The sequence below is a fragment of the Diadema setosum genome, chromosome 8 (genome assembly GCF_964275005.1).
Source record: "Diadema setosum chromosome 8, eeDiaSeto1, whole genome shotgun sequence".
NCBI lineage: Eukaryota > Metazoa > Echinodermata > Echinoidea > Diadematoida > Diadematidae > Diadema > Diadema setosum.
In genome coordinates this window covers 26741711-26767967 of record NC_092692.1, presented here as the reverse complement: position 1 = coordinate 26767967, position 26257 = coordinate 26741711, and the positions used below count along the sequence as shown (strand labels likewise).

Genomic DNA, 26257 nt, shown 5'->3' with positions numbered 1-26257 from the left:
ACTGATAACAAAAGACCAGCTTAACACAACGAGAAACATGGATGGAATGGATGGAAAGTTTTTGTTCTCTTTATCTCTTTATAACCTTAAGCAAAGTGGGAAACTTAAGGGGGAAACTATATAGGAATTTTCTGTCAACTCAAACTTCAAATGACATCGGGAGTAAGGGCACTAAGATGATTAAATGAAGAGAATGTTTTTATTTCATTCATTAAATTGAATAATTTAAGAATTCATGAGACAAATTTAAGAACCAAATGTAATTTTCAATCTTCCTAATTTGAGGATTCAATTCGAAATCCTACCATTTTTGTTAATATTGCTTCTTGTCTAATTTCATTTGAATTTGGATTTGACAGAAAATTCTTCATTTTCCTCCATTATTTTTAGCCTTTATTGATCTTTTGGGCTTCAAAGATATTAATAGAAATCATAGGTGCAGTATATATTTGCAATTGAACTTATGTTTTGGTTTTTGGTTTTTTTATTCTGTCCAATTTGTCTTTTGCCCTTATTGTTACATGGAAGAACATTTACGCATAAATGAAAACTTGTTCATTTTTGCCATTTTTCCTTTTGTGCCTTGCAAGAGAAAAATAAAGGTGTTCACTCATGCGTAAAGTTTCCCTTTTTATTGACTTACCAAGTTCATAGCCAAGTAAATTACCTTTCATACGGTATATAATACATTAACATTTAGCCAAAAATTCTATGAGAAATATTAACTTTAAAAAGTATTTACTTCTTTCTTTCTTTCTTTCTTTCTTTTTTTTTTTTGCCAAGAGGCTATAGCGGTATAACTGTCTTATGCGTTTCTAAGAAGTTATTATCATTATCAGTGGTTGTAACAATGAATATCAATTCGTTGGAAATTAGTCCGACCATTTTTTATTCAGTAGTTTCACTTTCATTTCTGTGATTTTTCATATACTAGTACTAGTAATGCGCTGACATTCTATATCAGTGGCTACCTTAGGTCACTCACTGTTCTTGCCAAATCTAGCGCACTGCACACATTTTGTATAGAACAACATAATCCCTGCTCGTGGGTACAAATCGTCAATTTGACCACGAAAACGTCAGGGAAACCAAAGCCCAAGTATAAATGTGGATTGAGTGAAAGCAGCAATATTAATAGAACACATCAGTGAAAGTTTTATGAAAACTTGACAATCAATATGAAAGTTATGAATCTTTTAAAGTTTCGGTGCCGTCATTGCTGGGTATAAGAAAACTACTACATTTATTCATAACATCATGTAAAATCAAGGAGGTACTAGGCGAGCTCGCCTAGTACCTCCTTGGTAAAATGGACGATATAAGAAATATACATATAGGAGAATTCCTCAAAAATCAAATTTTCATGAAAAAAACACATTTCTTCGACTTATTACTGGTATACTACATGTAGTATGTTGAGGGTAATAACCTAATTCCCTGTGCTTTCTAAAAGAAGTAAGTCAAGTGCCCCTTCATTATGGTAGAAAAGTGAAAATATGCGTTCCCATCACTCATCACAAATACCATAGTTTGTTTGTTTGTTTGGTTTGTTTTTTGTTTGTTTGTTGTTGGGTTTTTGTTTTTTGTTAAGTTTTGTTCTGTTTTGTGTGTGTGTTTTTTTTTTTTTTTTTTGGTGTTTTTTTTTTTTTTGGAGGGGGGGGGGGGGGGTTCTCAAGAACTAAAAGAAACCCCATCCATCATGCACTTTCACCGTTTCCCGGCATTTACTCGTTAGGGCAGTGGAAAGATGGCGCATTATTTTTTTTTTTTCTGTGTCATGATATGGAATTTAATCACATTTCGATTCAGTGTTCCTTTTCACTCCATCGTTTGTTTGTTAGTGTCTTTCTTTTAGTTTTTTTTTTTTTGGGGGGGGGGTGGGGGTTGTAAAAACTGTAAGGGCTGCTTCTTGAAGATTTATTACAATAAACTGCTGCCCATATGATACATATGGAAAAACAGGCAACCATTTGAAATGGTTTTTAACATCCATCTAACATCATACGCATATGTATCAACAGAGCAACATCTGGAAGCTCTGAACTAGTGTAGAATTCAACATAATGGAGTACCCCCTCCAACCCCCATCCCCCACCCCCATCCCACAAACACACACACGCACGCACATACAAACATACACATTTGAACTTACTTTCACTCCCTGAGGACAATGTTTTTATTTCACTTTCCCCACAGTTGACATTTGATTGAATGAAATGCATATTGTATAGTAGATCTTGCTTGTAAATATTGTTTGAGTGACAAATTTATTGTTCGGTGTGCCAATGAAAGTAACAGTGTTCAGCTGTTCCCATTCTCTATTCCTATATCCTCCATCATTAATATCTATATATTGTACACTCCTTCCAGCATATACATACAACAGTACATGCAAACACAAACACACATGCAAGCACACACTCACACAAACACATAATGTATACTGGCCACATGTCCACCAAGCCCATGCACATCAAGTACACGTACACTGTAAACACACGCATATTATGAAAACACATGTGCACACAGCAGATGTGATAATTCAAAAAAGCGACAATGTGTTCGTGGAAATTGTTTGTGTGCTTACACGAGTATCCAAAGGTCACAAAAAGAGTTGAGAATTTTGCAATACACAGGTGGCAATACAGCTTTTAGAATACAGGAAGGTTGCTCCAATATTGCTGGTTTTATGAAACATTTATTATTGACCAAATGTGACCCGCTACAACAAAATGATCCTAAAGTCGGGAGAGGTCGATTATTTGAAAATTGCATGATATAATCCCCTAATCTTTCTGCTTTAAATTGATATATAACACATTTTATAAAAATAATCGGCTGCGGAGATATCGATGTTTAAAAGAGAGCATGTCGAGACGTCTGGAAAATCACTGTTTCGAGAAAAGCGCCCTTAAAGTCTTCTTTTCGACGCAATCGCGATCAAGGGACACGCAAGTCAGTTTTCACCTCTGAACAATAGAAGGTAAGCCCTAGCAACCCCCGAAGAGTTCATTCAAGCACATCAGCAACGGCGGTCTCCTCACCAACTAATCAGTGACCAGGATGTGAGAAGCGGCTGAGCATAGCGTACCCCGCCCGCACGCACCAGTCGACTGGGCAGTGTGCGAGCTTCACGCTTCGGTTAGCAGCAAGAAGCAAACTGACCAATGAGATCACTCTGGTCGTTGTTAGGGGCGGAACCTATCTGTGGCGCTAAATCCAAATTTTCGAACCAGTTTCTGCTTCGTTGAAACGCCAAAAAACATGGCTCAGAAAAACGCTATTTTTTGGTCTTTCCTTTCACCATTTTGCTTCAAAATTTCGACAGATGATAGAAGACATGTTAGACTCCAATAATATATCAAAATCAGAAAATCATAAATTTTGACAAATTTTAATGCTCTGACTTCAAACTCGATTTTCACAGCTTCAACCGTGCGCGACTTTAGGACCTTTTTGTTGTAGCGGGTCACAAATCTATTTCATTCATTCATACATGAATTATGAATAATTGTATTACATAATTTCTTTTTCATTCTCATTGATACAGTTGCACTCCTCATACAAATGCATTCACGAAAATGCGAGTAATATATGCCTGGACAGCTTTACATAATGTTGGAAGAGAGCAATATACAAAATCATTGTATCTACTGCTCATCAAAATTAATTTGAAGATCATGTTTGATTTTGGGTGCTATGGTTAATAACAACTTTAACAAGTTTTCTATATCACAGCAACACAGAACTACAAAGTATGAATCAGTAATACAGTGTATGTGAAATGGATGATAGCATCAGTAGAGTTCCTCAGCAAGCACTCTCATTTTCCATGATTTCCACTTGCAGACAGCAATAGAGAAAATCCACAAGCAAATGAAAAATATGACCACGAATTTCTTGGTTTCATCATTTTTTAGCTGTCCATAAGTTTCCTCCTGTTTCCTGTAAGCCTTGGATGTCTTCCAATTGTTATGGGACAAATGTTTTCATATTTTCACATGAATACAACATATCGCACTGTAACCTTGAGCAAAATGTTCATGTTCACAAACATGCCTCATCATGGGTAAAAGCAAATATTCAGACATGATGATTCCATGAGCATGTGGACATGAGACTGAGGTAAGATGACTTGTTAACCATCAAAGAAGTTTTCATGGGCATCAGTGTGCCCATCCGAAAATGAGACCTGTATCTTCAAAAGGCTGTGTTTTGCTTTTTAAGTGATTTTTTTTTTTTCCTTTGGAAGGGCAATCACAATAGCCATCTCCAAATTTGTTGATACATGAAAGTATCGCCAACTATGCCACTCTATTTACAGAGCAGTGCCATAAAATTCTTGATATGACTCCATTTTATGGATACTAGCAAAGATGGTCATTTCCGAGCAATATATAATGTTGAGGGCAATCTTGGTGTTTATCCGATTCCCTTTCATATATGACAGATACCACTTGCACTAATACAATATACATTGTAGCTGTATCTCACAGAATGTATCCCTAAACAGAATAATATAGCTTCCTTCAACCCCATTTTTATAAATCTGTCTTTGTGTCCATCTGTTTAGCACACTATCCCATCTGACCGCTGTTCTCCTTTGTCAATACTGACTTATGACATCACCATGATCAAAGCTCAGATCCAAAGCATATGGATGCTGGCAACACAATCAAGAATTGTCCACAGCTTTGAGCTCATCCTAGCGTGAAGAAGTCTTGGGAGTCCTTCCAAAAGTTTCATGGCATTTTCCCCTCCTTTCAAGGAGTCTTTTGCTTCTTATCACCACCATCTGAAATGGGCATATGCTCTGTTGGCTTCACACATCTTGTGGAGATCATGTTTCCTCTTCACCACATTGCCCTGTGGGAGAAAAAATGAAGTCAAAATATTCACATGCATAGATAACCAAATTCTTTTAAATTTACATTTCCTTATTATACAGTGCACTCCTGTTATAACAAACACGGTTATTGTAACAACACTCTTATTACAACAAAGTAAAAATTCTGATCACATGACTATTATTTATACATCATATTTACATACTGTATTGCATACACTTACACTTTGCATAAACATACACTTTGTAATTCTTCTGACTCAATGTATAACTGATTTTTTTTCAAAATTGTGCTCTCTCTACCTTTTTTCTGTTTTTTTTTTTTTTTTTCTAATGAGATTTTTGGAGACAGTGACAAACCTCATTATGGAAGGCATCTAGTAATTCTTGTGAAAGTTTCTCAGGCATGTGCATCTTGAGTGGCTTCTTCTCACACTCAGCCAGAATCCACTTCATGGCAAGGAATCTTTGCCTCTTCTCCTTCAGTGGAGATGGAACCTAGTTTGTCAAAAGAAAATAAAAATGGAAAGAAAGAAAAGATACTGTAAAACCCTAAATTTTGGTGTGCATAAAACTTTCATGAATTTCAATAGGAACCGTAATTCGCAGAAATAAAATGAATGTGAAAGGTTTTTGTCCACACAATCCCGTACATGTAGTATACTCATAATTTTTTCATGGTCAGCAATTCATGAAAGTTTCAGGCTACAAATGTTTCTGGTGTTACAGTACTCATAAGAAAGATAACAAAAGTAATGACAGACAGTATCTATAATAGTATTGATTGTAAGAACAAGGATGACAGGAATGATTATTGAAATGATGTTAAAGTAATAGTATTGATGGTGGAGACTGATAATAATGAAAAAAAAAATCTTTAATAGATGAGAAGAAAACCTTACATGGATGTGGACTGTAAAAGAAAATAGGCAAAAGCAGAAATACTGTATACTAAAATGGTGGTAAATATGCTGCTCAGTGAGTCTTGGACTTAAAATCATTTTCCACGGTTCATTATTTTGCATCCTGGCTAGATGAAACAAAACTATTCATGTACGTTACACATTCCACAAATTGAGTCAATAACAGATACAAAAAAAAAAAAAATAATGTGAATTACCGCACCTGTTTCTCACAGATGGATGGATAACTTAATTAAAACTTGGTTTTGAGACCAATAAAGATGCCGTTGTGATAATTTTTGCTCATGGCATTAAACTGTACTTTCAACAATCCCACAGAGGAGTAGCATGACTGACACAAGACACTGGAACAAACATAACTTTCTTCAAAGAGTAAGGAAGAAAGAAGCACACTGTCATGTGACCCAGAAGGACCACCCACCTGATAGTTCTTCCCTCCCCGCTGGATGGTGACCAGACCCATGGAGGGCATGGAGTTCTCGATGGCCCGCTTAAAGATGACCCTTGGGTTGGTCTCCACGCTGGAGCGCTCCAACTCAGGAGCACGGTTGTACTTCTCTACCTGTTTGGACTTGATGAGCTCAAATGTCTGCAGAGAAATGAAAGATTTCAAACATGTGGAGTTCACAGAATGAGCAGTGGCCAAGAAACTATGCTACTAGAGAAGCACTCTGAGAGTGCAGACCTCCGCCAAGCAGCTCATTTCCACCACTGATCTTGTTCTTCCATAGAGATCAGTGATTTCCACCCATACGTATGCATGCTGAAACTCGTCCGATTTCCCAATATAGAAGCCGATTGTTACGTCATCAACTTTCAGCTGTGCAGCGCGTCTCGCCCTACCAGAAACCAGAGCACGCACTTTAGTGAGCATATGAAAACCTTAAAAATGCGCAGCTTGAACTCCCAAGTTCATTGACCCCACCTGGCAAAATATCAAAAATCCTTCATAAAATCCACAAAAATTCCCAGATCACTACCAAAATTTAATCATCTGTTTCTTGTGTCGTTCTCAATCTTTCCTTAAGTTTCATCCAAATCTGTTCATGACTTTTTGAGTTATTTTGCACACAGACAAACCAACAAACAAACATACGCTGATGAAAACATAACCTTTTCCCTTGGTGGAGGTAATAATCTCCTCCCCGCCCCCCCCCCCCCCCCCCAACACACACATACACAACTGAACACCTGTAGTACGGCAATCCACATTGGAGGTGGTCTTGGTACACTACACATTTAATCACTCAAAACAATATCCAAAATAATCCACAAAATTGTGTTTTTAAAGCATTTGCAGTTTGTTCACTTGTTGATTAAACTGTTGACAACTTTTCAGCTCACCCCCCCCCCCCCACATGACTCCAGAAAGAGCAGAATTCTATGAATGTATTCTGATAGCAAATCTTCCAATTTCAAATCAGTTACTGCTGAATTGCTGATTGCTATCAATCCCTATAATCATTGTTATCTTGCTTTGTGGCCTTAAACTGCTTTTAAAACCATTTGTGGAATTCTGTCACCTGATATTCTAAAAGGATTATCTGGCCAGGTAACAACAAAAAAACACCATCAACAACAAAATGTTCACAAACAATCAAACAAATATCTATCATGTATTCTAGTCATATTTTCCATTGAAAAAGAATTTAAGGAAGTAATCAGACATACAAATTCCCTGCATGTAACAAAATTTATATATAGTTAAGTCAGCATCATGGCGTTACACTGTTTAGTTTAGACTACATGAACGTGAATGAGGTCTGATCATGACAATGTCAGCATTCATATTGGTTCTCAACTTACCTTGTTCATAATCTTTGTGACAATCTCCTTCTCTCCTTTCTTATTCATGATGTTGATAAATTTACTGAAAGACAAACACAATATACGACAGCTAGCAGTGGCAATCATGTGGTTGTAAAACTTCATCATACATACACACATGTACATTCATCATGAAAAGGTGAAAATTTTTAGTTTCTACAATGTGAAAAATGTAATTTCTAAAAAGAAAATTCTCTCGATATGGTTACTCTAAGCTTTAAAACTTCTATGGCAAGTACATAATTTTACTCCAAACATTCCTGTTGAATACCTAAAAAATGTTAAGACCACTGTAATAAATCATATATAATTAGAATACATATGTAAAGAACACCCCATGTACAAACTACACCGTCCAAAACATTTCATAAATTTGTTTCATATTCACACACTGAAAAAGAAAATACAGAATTTGCAATGTCCAAACACTCTGACCACAGTTTATCAAATTCTCAAAATTGATTTATTTTTCTTTGCAACCAGAACTAGCATTTAAATTTATCGTTAAATAATCTGAAACAAAAATATTGTGACATAACTCCCGAAGTAAAATCTATGACATTCCAACTCACTGCACAAGGGGATCATATGAAAATGCAGAAGTGATGTCACCAACAGCTGCCTTCACTGGTGTGCTGATATCAAGAGGTAGGGTACCATCCTCGTACTCCTTCCTGTCCACCACAGGGGGAGAAAATGTTGGTGCATACCGGCTGTGTCGTATCTGTGTAAACCTGCAGAGATAAGAGTAAATGGGAGGGGGAGGATGATCATGACTCATGATGACTGTCTTACATGTACCATTTATGTACAGTCAAAGTTAGTTTAGAGCAAGGTCAGAGACATTATCTGTATCAACAGTATAATGATATGGCCTTGCTTTAAAGTTCAAGTCTCTTATCACATACTGTAATAATGATTCCTGTATCCACCTTTAAAACTGAAGTGAAATCATGTAGGCCTAATTTACAAAATAATCTTATCAGGAAAATTTTTAACGAAGTGAATTTGGTAATCCCAATTGTACAATCACTGTATTAACCTGGTCTTTTCGTTTTTTTTTTCTTTTTTTTAATGTACATTTACAATGTCAATGAAGCAAGATGAGGCTCAGATCAGGAGTCACTGAGTGGGTATTTTTTGTGCAGAACTCGGTCACCCACCAGAAACTAGTGGAAAAAAAAAAAGAGCCCACAAATATTTTTGCATGCCATATGTTTGTGTAGTTGATGTAATGCACTTGTCAATGTAATGACGCACCCCACTACCCCCGGACATGGGTGCGTCATGGTCATTTTTTGACTGACCACACAGGGTTTTTGACGGACACCACAGTCACTTTTTTGACGGACAAAACGCTGCAACTGATGAACACCACAGTCACTTTTTTGACGGACAACACGTTGAAAGTGACGCACACCTCGGTCACTTTTTTGACGGACATCCTCGGTACATTTGACGCACCCCCGTAAATACTGAAACGATTTTTGCATACGTTTTATTCAAGCAATTTCATTTTCTTTTGGTTCGTAAACATAATTTGTAAAAGTTTTGGCAAGTTTCCCTTACCATGGCCCTGTAAGCACCGTACCGTCATTCACCGTACATCACGCTGCTGCTACGATATTCCGTACAGTAGTATGTATTCTGTGCATGCAATCCATACATTACAATCACATGTGTGCAGATGCGCTGTACGTGCGCGGCCATTGCTAGTCCGGTGGATGCATACTGCTGCAGCGCAGGTACACACCACGCCCAGCATTCCCACGAGTAACTACATACAGCCCAGTCGCTGTACGTAGAGATTCGCACAGCTAATAGCGTCGCGCGTCTGCTGGTCGGGCTATCCCGCGAGCAGAAAATGGCATGCGGCAGGCAGTTTCTTCTGCTGCCGCTTCTTTTACTGTCAAAAATTCACCTTTGTCACCACAGAACATCATTTAGACGCACATTGTATTGGAATGTAAACGAACTTTCTTCGATAACAATGTGTGCTGGTGTTGCATCGCAATATGCAATAGGCACTAAGACTAGTGTTCGACAGTAAAGGTTGAACTAACAGTTAAGTTGTTACATCGCTGAACAGTCCCTGGTTTGAGATTGAGTATGCATGATTTCATGGGTTTGTTGGAGGGAAAATGTAAGGAGAAAGGGTGGCTTTTAAATTATTTGCTTGCCAGATTCTGGCAAGCATTTTTCATTCTCATTTCAAAACGCTTCCCGACTTTGATTTTCACTTGCCGCGGGAAAGCGCTCACTGGAATTTCACTCGCGGTACGTGTATCCGGTACTGGTAGCGTGCAAAAATGCGTGTTATTTTCCATAGCTAAGTGACGTACCATGACGCATCCCTCGGTCAAAATTTTGACCGACAATGATGGGATTTTGACGCACCCCTCGGTCAAAAATTTGACGGACAAAGCTGGTAAAATGACGAACACCTGGGTCACAAATTTGACGGACCAAACGAGGAAATGACGCACCCATGTCCGGGGGTAGTGGGGTGAGTCATTACATTGACAAGTACATAACACTCACGCCGCAGTATTAAAAAACATGCAAAACTCATCTTACCCGGCCGAGCGGGAAAAATTACACACATGAAAATATCCACTTTTACCATGTTTACAATTACAGTATGCCAGTATCACTAACACTTCACAGTTAGCAAATTTAATAGAATCTAAAGGCATTTGATTGGTAATTAACTTCGATTAGGCCATTGCATGCCATGCCACATCTAGGTCTATGCAGAACACTGAATTGATAACCTCTCACACGGCACACATTTCTAGTCACATTCTATTCATATTCTCTCAGTCTCAGTCTCAACCGAGTCTGAGTATTTTCTTCACAAGAACGTATGAATAGAAGTGTTTGTTATTTGTTTATTTGTTTGATGTATTCGTGATGGCAATTGTGCACTGTTATTTATATTGCCGGTATTTGAAGTACCGGCATTTGTATTTGAATTTGTATTACTAGAAATACACACAAAATAATAAGCACGTGGGGCTATTATGAAATCGCATGCTCATGCGCCTGGGTTGCAAAATTGCAAAACACGATTGAGTTTGTTGAGTAGTTCGCCACTGAAATACATACATACGGAACTCTAGCCATCGCATTTCCTCTGATACTACTTTCAGAGCAAAAGGCTGACGAGATAATTCTTACCAAGGCAGATAAATTTCGCATGCTCTCGTCATGCCAAGCAGTCCAGTCAGTCTTGTGGGAAGCGCCATCTTGAAAGTCGTACTGTCGTGAAGTGTCGTGTGCACGTACGTTTAGCGTTTGTCGGTACATTGTATTACAGTTGTCGGTCACTGCTTTATTGCAGCTTTTTACTACTGAAACATCTCAAGAGAAACTCAACGTCGCCTTGTTTTCTTCATTTCACAATAAGATATGCCAAAGGTACGACGAAGCAGGAAGAAGCCACCCGAAGGCTGGGAGCTGATTGAGCCAACACTTGATGAACTGGATCAGAAAATGCGAGAAGGTAATTTCTCGTGACAGGGTTCCTCTCATTACAGTCCCATGTACTGAATAATATGTCTGTTGCAATCATACATGCAATGTTCAGTCATTGCAGTGATCATGATTTTTAGTTATAAATGACTAACAATAACATGGTTAGTGATCATTCCTCACTTGAGACGTGCAACAAACAATAATAATACTGATGATGATAAAGACTGTAAGTAGACACTTGAACAGGTTACAGCTCATTATTCCGAAGCGGGCGAAGGTTCGTTATTCCGAAGGCTCTTCTACTTCAGTCTTCATTATTCATTATTCCGAAGGTTCGTTATTCAGAATTTCATTTTCGATTAACAAATCTTCGAAATAACGAAACCTTCGGAATAACGCCACAAATGTTTGGATTAAGAAACCCTTTTTCATTTTCGGATTAACGAACATCTAAGTATAATAGGGAATTTGTATGTTTCAGATTAACGAACCTTCGGAATAACGAGCCTTCGGAAATAGCGAACCTTCGGAATAACAAACAGCACCCCTAGAACACATGTAAATTTATGTATACATTCAATTTGAATGTTTCTGTAGCGACAGCTGTCATGTCAGTTGCCCTAGCTGAATAGGTAGACACCTAAACTGATTCCACAATTTTGGTCGTATGAATTTAACGGAGAAAGCTAGTGAAAGTGTGGTGACGTAGTAGTTAACATGATCGCCCCATCCATGTTTTACTCTTGGTGTTTGGAGTAAATTATTAAGAGATAAAGGAACATAATATTCCTTTCTCTGTTGATAATTTGCTCACACTGAGGACTGTAATTGCAGTCTATAATGCTCGTAACATTTGTATTCTTTATGTGGTATGTGTGTGTTTGATATTCGCCATTTTCTTCTTTGTTGTCATGTTTGAACATGTGTATAGAATTACTATACTTATTATGCAGGGCTCCACACTAACTTTTTTTTTTTGTGGCCCGATGGGGCCACCAAAATCATCAATTTCAAATTTTTGGTGGCCCGAGAGAAAAATTTGGTGGCCCCAAAAAACAATAAAAAACATTAAAAGTCCTTTTTTTTTTTAATGAGTGAAATATTTCAGTTTTATCAGAGTAAGAATTGGAAGCTTGACATATCTACTCATAAATTAACCTCAACATTTCCGGTGCAAAGAGTTACAAATTTATTGACATACTTTTCAAAAACTTTTGGTGGCCCGAGGCGGGTCACCAAATTTGCCCTTTTTTTAAATTTGGTGGCCCGACTTTCATTTTTGGTGGCCCCGGGCCACCGGGCCACTGTTAGTGTCGAGCCTTGCTATATGTATATCTATCTTTTCATTTTTTGAAGCACTACCATGAGCACCGATAGGTGGACCTGTGCGCTATACAAGTAGCCACTATGATTGTTGTTGCAGGGTGCTACATAAGCACATGCCTGATTGCCCGGGGCAAGTGAAAATCAAATTCGGACAAGTGTTTTTGAACAATAAGAACAAATGCTTGCCCGAATCGGGCAAGCAAAAAGTTTTCAAGCTACCTGTTTTTCACTATTCTCCCCTCCCAACAATCCCAAAAGTCAACCATACAGAAGCCGAAAGAAAATGGCTGTTTACTGATGCAACACACGTTGTAGAAATCTATATCATTTCAGCAACTCTCCAACCCATATGTGAAGAAGCCCCAGTGCAATGCAGCGGCAACACTTGATCGGACAGAGTTTGTTACTGCAATGTGCTTAAACGTGTGAATCAATGTGTGCCATTTATTCCAATGATTGTGTATCATTGAGCTCTTGACTAACACATGATTTTCTGCATTATTTCCTTATATTTTGGACTTTCTTTTCAGGCAAGTAAAATCAATGTTCGGGCAAGTGTTTTGCAGCACATTTGAAAATCTACTTGCCCGACCGGACAAGTGGTAAAATAAAGTTATGTAGCACCCTGTGTTGTTGTTGTTGTTGTTGTTGTTGTTGTTGTTGTTGTTGTTGTTGTTGTTGTTGTTGTTGTTGTTGTTGTTGTTGTTGTTGTTGTTGTTGTTGTTGTTGTTGTTGTTGTTGTTGTTGTTGTTGTTGTTGTTGTTGTTGTTGTTGTTGTTGTTGTTGTTGTTGTTGTTGTTGTTATTATTATTGTTATTATTATTGTTATTGTTATTATTATTATTATTATTACTACTACTACTATTATTATTCACAATTTTATTTTGAACCTTCTCCACTGTGATATCTGTAGCTGAGACAGAACCCCATGAAGGGAAACGAAAAGTGGAGGCACTCTGGCCAATCTTCAAGATACATCACCAGAAGTCCAGATACATCTACGACCTCTTCTACCGCAGAAAGGCTATAAGTAGAGGTACATGGATATTTATCTTGCAAGACTCTGTGTGTGTGTGAGGGGGGCACTGTTAATTGAGGGGCAGGAAGAGTGGAAAGAACACAGAGTAATGTCGGATTTTCATGAATAATTCATTGTAAAGGATCCCCTAATGTTTTAGAGGTGACTGTACATGTCATAATTAGATCTTTTGCAGGCAGGTGTTTCGTCAGCACAGTCATAGATCAAAGTCAGTCAGTAGTATATTCAGCTAAGTGCTGCACCCTGATGTTCAGAAGACAGATCCAAAGTGTCAGAAAAGATTGATAGTGAGAGTCTCCATATTATGTATGTCATTTGATAGTGATCAAGATATACAGTACATGAATTTGTCAGGTGATCTTGCTAGCTGGCTTCAAGGCAGGTCCCACCATCATGGCAAACAATGTACTTGACAAGTGTGGAATTTGTTTAACTTAAGAGAAGAGAAGATTTATGTTTTCTAGAGAAATCAGAAACACTGCTGTATTCATAATCAAACAACTATGAGTAGGTGTGTTGCACCACTTCTTTTCTCTTGAAGAAGCTGTGTCACAGAAAATTCAGTGTGTATCTGGTGTTTGTTTGGTTGTTTGTTTTCTGATTCTCTGTGATTTGTTTCCCTCGAATGCTTCCCCTCCAGACCTCTATGAGTTCTGCATCAGAGAGGGCTATGCTGACAAGAACCTCATCGCCAAGTGGAAGAAGCAGGGTTACGAAAACCTTTGTTGTCTACGCTGCATTCAGGCCCGTGATACCAACTTCGGAACCAACTGCATCTGCCGTGTGCCAAAGAATAAACTGGAAGAAGTACGTTGAGTCTATTAATTACAATCCCCACATCCCCACAATCCCCGCATCAGTATGTTGATAGGGTAGTAGAATTATGATGCTGTACTTGCTTCATATTCATTGAAAGTGAAGTTGCCGCTGCCTCACTGGGCGAGATTGTAGAGTGCTTGTCAGGAGAAAGATTATCTGTGTTTTCATTGATGTGTATTTAGTTCTACAGCATAGGGACATTGCTACTATGGCATTGTAGTTGTAGATGTGGGGTATCATCATTAGTGATTGAAAGACAATAAGTACAAATCTACAAGAACTTTGATACATTGTAGATGCTACTTGGGTTTTTGAATGATTCTCAAGTATTTTTTTTTTTTGTATTTGTTTAAAGGCATCTTTTACCATTTGCAGATGAAACAAAAACCCAGCCTTAGTGCATTAAAATAGTTCTAAAAGGTGAGTTAGGGATGAACAACCACTTTAGAAATTTGAATCAGTATAATCAATGTTAAGTATTGCTACATATACAAAATGTGAACAATAGTTATAGTAAAAGTGTTTCTAAACTGAACCATCTACAGTTATGGTTTAGTGGGGGAAAATAGTGATATCGCCTTATATTTTAGGCTTTATTGCAAAATTTTCATGTGGTAGGATGTTTTGTGATACAACTGACCTACACATATGCATCAAATGTGATATCTTGAACATGTTAAAGTCACTGCTCCCAATGGTAAACAGTACCTTTAAGATAAGAATGTGAGTCTAGAAGAGAGGATTTTTTAATGGTAAAATTGGAATTTACAGTGATCGTTTTTGAGCTAATGTTTGCGAGGACATACACTTTTGTAGTGCAGCTTTGAGCTCGCCATTTTCTCTAAGCTGTCTTTCCAGTCATGAATCTAAATATGCCAAAAGATGTAGTGGACATTAAATAACAGAAGTTCATTTGCTTTTAAACACTACTCACTGACTTTTGGTATTGCAAAGTTGTGTGATTGAGCCAAATATCCAGTAGTTGTTGTACATAGATTGCAAACTCTGTAACCCTGATTTAGAATGAAAGTATGCTTCCAGCCCCCATTTCAGGCATGAAAAGATGATTTTTGATTTAGATTTTGAAAGTATTGTTCATATCGAGCACCCCCAGTACTCTTTTTGAAACTGTGTGATGTAGCCTGAATAGTTTGCAATACATATTCTATAGGCAAAAATATGTTGTTTCTGCTTTGCTGTAGAAGAGGCAATTTGTGCACTCTTTAGTTGTTTTGTGCTTGCCCATATATGATGAATTTTACATGGCATTTTCATTGACCGCTGGCATGCTGGTAGTGCTAGTTAGGTGATACGCTATCAGCGTATCACCTATTGTGATTGTCAAAATCTCTCTTTATTTTTTTTTATTCTTCTTTCTTTCTGGACAATTTTGTGTCGTCAATATCTCAAGAATGACATTACGAAATAACATGACATTTTCAGTCAACATGTCTCATGACAAAATCTAGCCACAATAAGGTTTTCATGACAGTAACATATCTATGACGTCATCTAGGCGCCATTTTGTGATTTTCGGACCTTGTCACATGATCGATCATAACTTCATAACTAGATGTCATTTCTGTATCATTTTCGGTGGACATGAAGTTCAGGTCACGCTCTATCTTACTTTTTAACGCTAGTTACACAGGTCATCATTACGTGCGCGTAAGCGCGCGTCAAAATTTTAAAAGGCTCAAAACGACTTCCCAATGGGAAATCTCGAAGTTTCAGACAATTTTAAGCGTTTCAAACATTTTCTCGCGTGCGCGTCCGTCCGCGCAATTTCGCGCGCAGAGCCCGTAAGCAACATGAAAATGCAATTTTTTTGACTGATTTGGATTCCTTATACTTTGAGTAACAATATCCATTGATTTCCGATCGATTTCGACCTATAACAAAGGAATGCACTGGCGTCAAAGTTGAAATTCCGCGTGCGCGTCTTTCTGCAAATATAGTGAAAAAACATGTCTTTGTTTATTTCGCCATAGCTCTTTAAATCGTCCGTTGACCCTATATTTCTATTGCATATTGCAAAAGTATATGAATTGTAAATAACATTCCAAGTATCAATATTGCCAGGAAAACGCGATGACGTCATCATATCGTCATTTTAAATAAAAAAAGTGGAATTGATTTTTTTGAGGTACTGTTTCAGACATTCATTTGCTCGTATCTCTGTTGTTTAAGCTCAATATTATCCCAAATTCAGATATGTTGTACTTTGAACATTTGCCTCTCAAGTCCATGTGATGGTTTTGAAATATGATGACGTCATCATACTAGAAATTGTGATTAAAGGTAAAGACTCAAAATCAGACAAGTTTACGTGTTATGTCTATGGGAGGTGATTTTTTTTAAAACCATGCATTGACTTGACAACGTTTAAGCACCTTTACCTCATCTGATTTTGCTCCATTTCCTCTGAAACATATGTATGTTGTAGCTGAGACAATAAGCTTTAGTAATCATGCATTTTATGTTTTCAAATCTCCTCATCAGGTTGATAATTTTGTAGTTTAAAACTGAAAATGAGAATGCAATCTGTACAGAACGATTCCCAATTTTTCTTTGCAACTGTATATTGATCGAATCCACGCTGCCACTTGTGAGAAGTTGAATAGCGCCATCACAAGTCAACACATTCACGACAGTATTTAGATTTAAGTTTCGCACTCAATCTTCAGGACAGCCGTGTGGCATAATCGCTTAGCGCGCTGGGTGTTCATAACGCCTTACCGGAAGGTGAGAAGTTCGACTCCCGCAGGACTTTTTGCCGTTCTTTCTTTTTCTCTCTTTTTTTTTTTGGGCAGTTCAGCTTTACTCCGATGTCATTTTTCGTATTATTTCATCAAATGTACGTAACTCGTGAACGCGGCTGCTCTATTAATTCCCTTGTTTTGTATTGGAGTTTGGAGTTTGGGTTTGCTTCATTAATTTTGTCACACTTAATGTTGTAAATTGCCCCTTGTTACAGTGTCCCGCTTGCCACATTTGGTTTGCTCTTTCCTTTTCTCTTCATTGGTTATTGTTATACTGTAACAGGATAGGTAGGAACATGTACGTTTAAATAACTTGCAGGAATGGGAGCTGAATTGAATAACTCTAGTCCAGGTGTATGGCGTCTCGCTCATCTCTTTGAAATTCCAGGTTGTTAATGTTTGAGCCAATAACGAAGTTGTAGACAGATTTTATGTTGCTATAGAGGTATCTTGTGCCACATGAGTGGAAGGCATCACTGTTTAGTAGTAGTAATGAACTTTTTCATGTTGTAAATGGTATAAAGATATAAATTTCACATCCAATCTTCGGGACAGCCGTGTGGCTTTATAGTCGCTTAGCGCGCTGCATGGTCATCATGTACTACCTTAGGACGAGATGTTCAAGACCCGCAGGACGCTATCATTTTTTTTTTCTCTCTCTCTCTTTTTTTGTTTTTCTTTTGGCAGTTCAGCTTTATTCCGATCGGCGATGTCATTTATCGTATTATCTTATCAAGTATACTACCCCACGACACACAGTCACTCAAGTTCCCCCCCCTTTTTTTTTTGTCGGAGGCTGGAGGTTGGATTTGCTTCATTTATCATACGTATTGTTTAAATTGCCCTTGGTACAGTGCCCCGCTTGCCACCTTTCCTTTTCTCTTTCCTTTTCTCTACGTTTGTTCCTGTTACACTGTCACAAGACAGGTCGGAAAATAACTTACATAACTCAACTGGAGCAGGAATGGCAACTGAATGAATTAACTCTAGGCCAGGTGTATGGCGTCTCGCTCATCTCTTTGAAATTCCAGGTTGTTATTGTTTGACCCAATAACGGAGTTGAAGACAGGTTTTATGTTGCCATAGAGGTATCTTGTGCCACATGAGTAGAAGGCATCACTGTTTAGTAGCAGTAATGAACTTTTTCATGTCCCTCCATGTCAATTATAGTGTGTTTAAAGGGGTTGTGTGCCTATCTGCCAAAGAAAAGGAAAAACTTTTATTTTCGTCACGGCTGTTTCTCTATACGTATAGCCGTAGGTGATGAGTGTTGTTTGTATCTGAGCAGTGAAGAACAGAGCATCAGGCTAAAATCCCCCTTAGTTATACGCGCTAAGCGTTCAATTTGATATATCTTTATTTATGTAGTCAATCACTGCTAATGGAGTTACAGAATTATGTTATGACACCTTTCACTGAAAGTTTGTAAAGCAAAGTTTATGGACAAGGCAAGCAATTGTACATGAATAATACCAATGATTTCAGAAGGAAATTATGGTATACCTAAATGTAAGATTATCATTGCTTTGGAATTGCTGAGACAATATCTTGGCACGAGGGCTTCCACTTCTAATAACTGATCCCTTTGAAGATGTGTCGGTCACGGGTGATCGTCATGATTCATCTTTCACGTAGAAGCTTCCGTTCCACACTCTTAGTTCGAGAAGACTTACCATCATACTTCAAATTGTGATTAAAGGTAAAGACTCAAAATCAGACAAGTTGATGTGTTATGTCTATGGGAGGTGATTTTTTTTTTTAAACCATGCATTGACTTGACAACGTTTAAGCACCTTTATCTCAGCTGATTTTGCTCCATTTCCTCTGAAACTCAAGTATGTCGTAGCTCAGACAATAAGCTGCAGTAATCATGCATTTTATTTTTTCAAATCTCCTCATCAGGTTGATAATTTTGCAGCTAAAAACTGAAAATGAGAATGGAATGTGGACCAGACGATTCCTGAATCATCTTTCACATATAAGCTTACGTTCCTCATATTTTCTCGTCAAGACGTACATGGCCGAGAGGATAAAGGCGACGTCTCAGAGATGTGAGGGTGCACACGTACGGGTTCGAACCCCATAAGAGCACGAAACAAAATACTTATATCTTTAACTTTTTTTCTATATCTTTTCACTCCGTTTGTTTTTGTTATACTGCAGATGGGAATGATAACATTAGCATAATCCAACTTGAAGTAGGAATGAAAATTGAATTAATTAAATCTAGGCCAGGTGTATAGCGTCTCGCTCATCTCTTTGAAATTTTAGGTTGTCATTGTTCGACCAACGGAGTTGTAGACAGGCTTTATGTTGCAGGGTATCTCGCACCATATGAGTGGAATGCATATGCTGCTTAGTATTAGTAATGAACTTTTTCTTGTCACTCCCTGCCAATATTATAGTGTGTTTGAAGGGGTTGTGTGTCGTTCTGCCAAAGAAAAGGCAAAACTTTTATTTTCAGCATGGCTGTTTCTCTATACGTAGCCGTAGGTGATGAGTGCTGTTGGCATCTGGGCAGTGAAGAACAGAATATCAGGCTAAAATCTCCCTGGGTTATACGTGCTAAACGTTCAATTTGATATAATTATCTTTCTTTATATAGTCAATCACTGCAAACGGAGTTGCAGAATTATTTTTTGAATCGTCTCACTGAAAGTTTGTAAAGCAAAATTTATGGAATATGAAGCAATGGTGCATGATTAATACCATTGATTTCAGAGGCGAAATTATGATATGCCTCAGGGGCTAATCCAGGGAAGACCGCAACCGGCGCACTCCCCTCCCCCCTTTATTTTCTGTTGAAACAAAAGAAATGAAAAGGAAAAAATGGGGGAGGGGTGCGTGCGCCCCCCTTTAATTTTGTAAACGCGCCCCCTCTTTACGGAATTCCTGGATCCGCCCCTGTGACTAAATGTAAGGGTGACATTGCTTTCGAATTGCTGAGACAATGTGCTTGGCACTCTTTCCACTTCTAATTATCCCTCTTGAAGATGTGTCGGTCACGGTTGATCGTCATGATTCATCTTTTACGTAGAAGCTTGCGTTCCACAATCTTGGTTCGAGGAGACTTACCGTTTAGTTACGTGGTTAGAAGCGATGTTTCTTTCTTTATTTTGATAGAGGTAATACCGCTTTCGTCCAGGTACAATTCACATTGTCATGTAAACAAACACACACTCTACTTATTTTTGTTTTGTATTGGACGCTTCATCGCTTTTACTGCTGGAAAATTTCACAGGCTTGTCGCTGTAAGGGCTTTCATTATTTTTCTTTTTTCTTAAGCAGTTCAGCTTCACTCCGATGTCATTTATTTTACTATTTCATCAAGTATACACACCCCACCAACATAAACACGCAATTTCCCTTGTTTTGTATCAGAGGTTAGAGTGTTTCTATTGCTCATGGGAATTTTTGGTTATCGCCAAATAACAATTCATTTAGCTGAACATTATAGATACTCAAGCAGCAGAGCCCTTAAAGTGGGTCAGTAAGTAGTTACAATATGTATAGCACCATATTTCGTCCAGGTATAAACCTCATTGTCATGTAAAGACACACATACTGTACTGTAATATGATGTAACAGGATAGGTAGGAATGTGGACGTTTACATAACTAGCAGGAATCGGTACTGAATTGCTGAACTCTATAGTTCAGATGTATGGCGTCTCGCTCATCTCTTTGAAATTCCAAGTTGTTATTATTTGACCTAATAACGGAGTTGTAGACAGGTAGGAAAGGAATGGGCTTTATATGGCTTCAGTACGAGGTATTTCGTGCTACAATATGCCAAGTTTGGTGCTTATGACGGGGTTCTATGTCCTTTGTTTTCGTCATGGCTCTTTCATTAGTATCCGTAGGTGATAATTATGTATTGTTGGCATCTGGGGCAGTAGAACAGATCAGTATCAAACTGGAATCACACTGAGTAATGAGGTAAGCATTCAATTTGATACATTATAATTTCTTCTTTAAAGTCAATCACTATTGATCGAAATACACAATATTATGATATGGCACGTTCGACTGGTAGTTTAGGAAAACGGAAGTTAATGCACCGTGAAATCACATGTGCATGAGTGCTGCCATTGATTTCAGAGACGTCATTGTTGCGTGGTAATGGTGGTGGTGGTAAAGGAATCATTGCTTTTAAATCAATGAGACAACCATCAATACCATGCGTGTTCTTGCGGACACGTTTGTTATCCTGATGCGAACATTTTTCCTTTTTCGTTTCCTTTTATCAAAAAATGGTTATATCTGAAGTTGTTTCTTTCCCTTAACATATGTGTGTGTGTGTGTGTGTGTGTGTGTGTGTCTGTGTGTCTGTGTGTGTTGTGCGTGTGTTTGTGTGGATGTTCCTAGGCAGAGTGGTAGACCAGCGATTTACGCTACGGTTTACTGCATTTTTAATTGTAAGTTAGTTTCTTCTCTGACATTAAGTTGATGGTTTTTAAATTAGACATTGCCTATTTGTCAGTCTAAGCTTAAGACTATGCTATGACATCTGAAACATTTCCTTCACTTGTATCATGCAAGGATATAAATTGCAGTTGCGCAGTTTTGCTCTTCCCACTTCTTTTTTCCCTTTCCTCTACTTTTGTTTAAGTTATACTGCAGATGTGAATGTTTCTACTAACATAATCCAACTTGAGTATTTGGAATGAAAACTGAATTGATTAACTCTAGGCCAGGTGTATAGCGTCTCGCTCATCTCTTTGAAATTTCAGGTTGTTATTGCTCGTCTATCGGAGTTGTAGACTGGCTATATGTTGCTATAGAGGCATCTCGTGCCACATGAGTGGAAGGTATACACTGTTTAGTATTAGTTAAGAGCTCTTTCATGACACACACAGCAAAGTACAGTGTGTTTGAAGGGGTTGTGTGTCATTCTGCCTATAAAAAAGCAAATCTTTATTTTCACCATGGCTGCTTCTCTATTCGTAGCCATGGGTGATGGGTGTTGTTGGCATCTTGGCAGTAAAGAATCGAGTATAATGCTATAATCCCCCTGGTTAGGTTCTAGGCGTTCAATTTGATATATCTTTCTTCTTTACTATGTTAATCACTGCTGATGGTATTACAGAATTATGTTACGACACGTTTTACTCATAGCTTACAAAGCAAAGTTTATGCACTATACAAGTAATGGTGCATGAGTCCTATACCATTGATTTTAGATGCGAAATTATGGTATGCCTGTATGTAGGGGTGTCATTGATTAGGAATTAATGAGACGATTAAGCATTCCTTCCACTTCTAATTGTCCCCTTTGAATGTGTGTCTATCACGTGGGATCGTCAAATAAATTATCATTAACGTATTAGCTTACGTTCACTACTCTTGGTTGGAGGAGACCTACAGTTACATGGTTAAAGACGCCGTCTCTTTCGCAGGAGCCGTACGTTTTGGCACGTGAAATTTTAGAATAACCTTATAGGATGATAAGCAAGAATAGTTGAAGAGTTTGTTTGCAAAAACCGATAAGACCATATTTGCCAAATGGAGATATTTGCGATTAAAGGTAAAGAAAAATAAGGAGGATAATAAAGTTTTTACTTCTTCTGACCATTACTTCAAAAATGTACCTTTACTATGTAGTGACCAATATATCATTTAAAAGGTATTATTTTGTACTCTATGACAGAGACCGTACTTCAAAGTCGTCAAAAATGGACTTATCGGTTTTTTGGGGGGAACAAACTCTTCAGTTTTTCTTTTGCCCTTTTTTCTTCAGTTGAGGTAATGCCATTTGATATTCGTCCAGGTATAAATCACATTCTCATGTAAACAGACACACTTGCTCTATATGCCTTTGTTTTGTATGGGAGGCTTCATTGCTTGTACTGCTGGTAAATCTCACAGGCTTGTATATAGCTGTAAGAGCTCTCTGAACTGACCAATTATGGTAACAAGATTAGAGGGAATCATATTGGTTATGTGAATAAGTGTCAAAGGTGATGTTTTAAAAGGCCAATGTTAATACCAAGATGATTATTAAAACACTCGTCATGTTTAATTTGTTCGTGTCGAGGATCACTGGGTGAATACACTGTAGCCTATGTACTCAAAAGCCTGTAAATCGACTTAGTCGCACACGCACAGAATTTCCACTGAGTTTGTGTGACAGAAAAAAAAAATGATCTGAATAATGTAGGTCCAAAAAAAGTTCAATTAAATATCTCAATACAACTTCAAGGTGCTATATCACATTCTTTTCTTTGTCGATCACAGATGACCGACATCTGATGACCCCAGCGTATCACCTAACTCGTCCTCACGGTGACGAGTTTCATATCTCGTGTAAATTCATGTTATCAAAACACAGCATACAAATTACTCGCGCATTTTTATTTTCAGCCTGGTTCTACATCATGTGACCGACATGAAAATTTATACAACTTTTAAGTGTTCCACATTTACAGTGACCTTCTTTGTTTGTTTGTTTGTTTGTTTCCTTCAGGGCAGGATAGTTGAGTGTGTTCACTGCGGATGCCGCGGATGCTCAGGATGATGCTGTATCACACAACAGAAATGCGCTCATCCTCAGGGAAAAATAAGACTGTTGTCATCAGCACGGGACTGACACCATTTGAAGCTGACTACCGTAATGATAAGACTGTCCTTCCCCTGGTTGATGCTTATTTTCATGGAGAGCAAAGCAAAGCATCATGTATACTGAATTATCTGGAAGAACTCGCTGATGAAGCATGTGCAACGTGATAATTTGATATCCCCTCGACCCAAGAGTATTTGGCATCAACCTCACCATCGCATATCGTCGTCTGAGAATGAGAAAAGCGTTAAGTTGTCTCGAACACTATGGCCCGAATTCACGAAGGTGGTACAAATGAAACCATGGTTTAAACCATGGACAAAAACCATGGAGCGCCAAGTCTCGCATGGAATATTTCTTTACGAAATTGGTCATTTTGTCGACAAAATGACCGTTTCGTTAATGAAATTATCATTTCGTAGACGAAATGTCCATTTAATTACAAAATGTCATTTTGTTACAAAAAATCATTTCATCAACGAAATGACTGATTTCATAACGAAATATTCCATGCGACACTTGGCGCTCCATGGTTTTTGTCCATGGTTTAAACCATGGTTTCATTTGTACCACCTTTGTGAATTCGAGCCTATGGGTTTAGTGACAACTTAACGCCCTTATCATTCTCAACAGACGATATTTTTTTGACCCATGGCAGGGTTTGAAATTTTTTACATGCATCTTTTTTGTTTACTTTTGGCCTACAATAGGTCATTTTAGTGGGGGTGGTTTGGGTTTGTACAGGTATGTTTCTTTTCTTTGTTTGGCTCTAGCACACAGGATTTAATTTGAATCCCCATTATTTTCCACGACTGTTCGAGGCATTGCTCAAGAGAGCCATCTTTGCATTTTCCAAACAGTGTTTGACATCATACTTTCAACCCAATAATGTCATATACAGTCAACCTTGCTTAAGTCAACCTTGCATAAGTTGAATAATCACCTGAGTGGAAGGTCTTTTCAAGTCCTATCCTCTGTGTATTCTATTGATGTTGATCCCTCACAAGTCAAATTTTTTCGAACTTGAAGCTAATCCTTCAGTCCAAATAGATTCGACCAAGGCAAAGTTGACTGTATATCACAAACAAGTTCATGTGTTTAACATGCTAAATGTCACTGAGAGCTTTAGTGGGCCTTCTATATTTCTAACTCTTAAAATGCATTTATGTAGTGTAGATATCTGCACTTAACTGACATCACATCTTGGTGTCTAATTACAATTGCAAATATAACATACAAGTAACATTCATTGAATGTCATTAAACTTCATTTCATAATTATTGTTTAAGTCAATGGTGAAAAAAAACTTTGCTCTTGCAGGTAACACATCCACAAAAACAAAGCTTTACCAGTGTCCATGTTTTTAGTAATGCAACCCATGAAGGTTTTCAGCTGTGTATGAAAGTTGGGTTGGATTCTCTGATAAGTCTTGGCAAGTTATTTCATGCATGAATTACTGTAAAAGTGGAAATTTATGCAGTGTTGAAATGTTCACGCATTTCGCGCAAACAGAAACTAGCGCAAAAATAAAAGCATGCAAATATTTTTGTTTCCCGTATGTTCCAGTAGCCGATGTCTTGATTCTGTGAAATCAATAACATGTGAAACTCTTCTTACCAGACTGAGCGCGAATTAGTTAAATTATCCACTTTTACAGTAATCTTTACACCTGCTGTTTTGCACTGGAGTTCTTGAAACAGAAGAAAGAGACTACAAATGTAAGAATGAACATGTGATGTTATGGTTTGTGTGGCTTTGAATGCAAATTTGTTAGCACAATGGCCAGAATTCACGAAGGCCGTTTAAATCAAGTCCATGGTTTAAGCCAATTTTTTCTGCGTAAATGTGCATGACAGATCGCGTATGCCAACATCCAGTAATAACCGCACACCGATACTCGTTTATGAAAGGTAGACCTATTTCTCACTTATTTCAGCCCATGGACTGAATTTAAATCATGGATTTAATCTGTGAATTTGGGCCAATGATTCCAGGACTAATGCAGCTGGAAAGTATGGTCATCATGAGCTCTCTTTACAGGCTATATCCAAGTATGGACCACAAGTTTGAGTAATCTCAAGTACTTCCTATCGCTATCCCCCATGCCTACACTAAATACCCCTGTGAACAGCTTCACAGATCAGATGGTGGGAAGATATTTATTTATTTTTTTATTTTTTTTGCCCCGAACATTCTGATCTTATGTAAATATGTGCTTGTTATTGCAAGAATGCCGTCGTTAGATGAATAAATTTTTGTAATGTAGAATGTAGCAATGTTGTCAACTTGATTTTGATTGTGTGTGAGCTAAACAAGTAAATATTCAGTCCAGAATTCTGTAATACTTTCTTTTGCGAATTTGCTGCGAAATAAACCCGACTTTGAATGTTGTGAAACAATAGCAACACACTCAAAAATATATCTGAAAAAAAATCCCACACTTAAAAAAAGAAAACTAAGCAATCGAACGTCTCCCAGTCTTTGAAAGAGCTTCTAACAAGCACCATAAAGTGTCTGTCTTGGTTATTTGATGAATGTGACTTGCTTAGCATTGGCCTTGAGAATAGAACAGTCACAATTTCTTATTTTTCTGAAGCAATGATTTTCTAAAAAAACAACAACAAACAAACCACTCACAATCCCCGCAATATTTCGACACTTCCCCCAAGAGAGAGGAAGT

The 26257-nt window shown here is 37.8% G+C and overlaps 2 protein-coding genes across 2 annotated transcripts; one reads left to right on the top strand and one right to left on the bottom strand.

Moving 5' to 3' along the window:
* Nucleotides 1-2540: 2540 nt before the first annotated feature.
* LOC140232315 (small ribosomal subunit protein uS7m-like) lies at nt 2541-10873 on the bottom strand. The gene is made up of 6 exons (XM_072312444.1): nt 10777-10873; nt 8169-8330; nt 7576-7639; nt 6191-6358; nt 5207-5344; nt 2541-4866 (listed from the first exon to the last, which is right to left on the bottom strand). Exons 1-6 carry the CDS (start codon nt 10842-10844, stop codon nt 4786-4788), a joined length of 681 nt encoding a protein of 226 aa, XP_072168545.1. The 5' UTR covers nt 10845-10873; the 3' UTR covers nt 2541-4785.
* Nucleotides 10874-10917: 44 nt separating this feature from the next.
* LOC140232316 (protein BUD31 homolog) lies at nt 10918-23878 on the top strand. The gene is made up of 4 exons (XM_072312446.1): nt 10918-11101; nt 13313-13435; nt 14079-14245; nt 23485-23878. The coding sequence occupies exons 1-4, from the start codon at nt 11008-11010 to the stop codon at nt 23533-23535; spliced, it is 435 nt and encodes a 144-aa protein (XP_072168547.1). The 5' UTR covers nt 10918-11007; the 3' UTR covers nt 23536-23878.
* The last annotated feature ends 2379 nt before the right edge of the window (nt 23879-26257 follow it).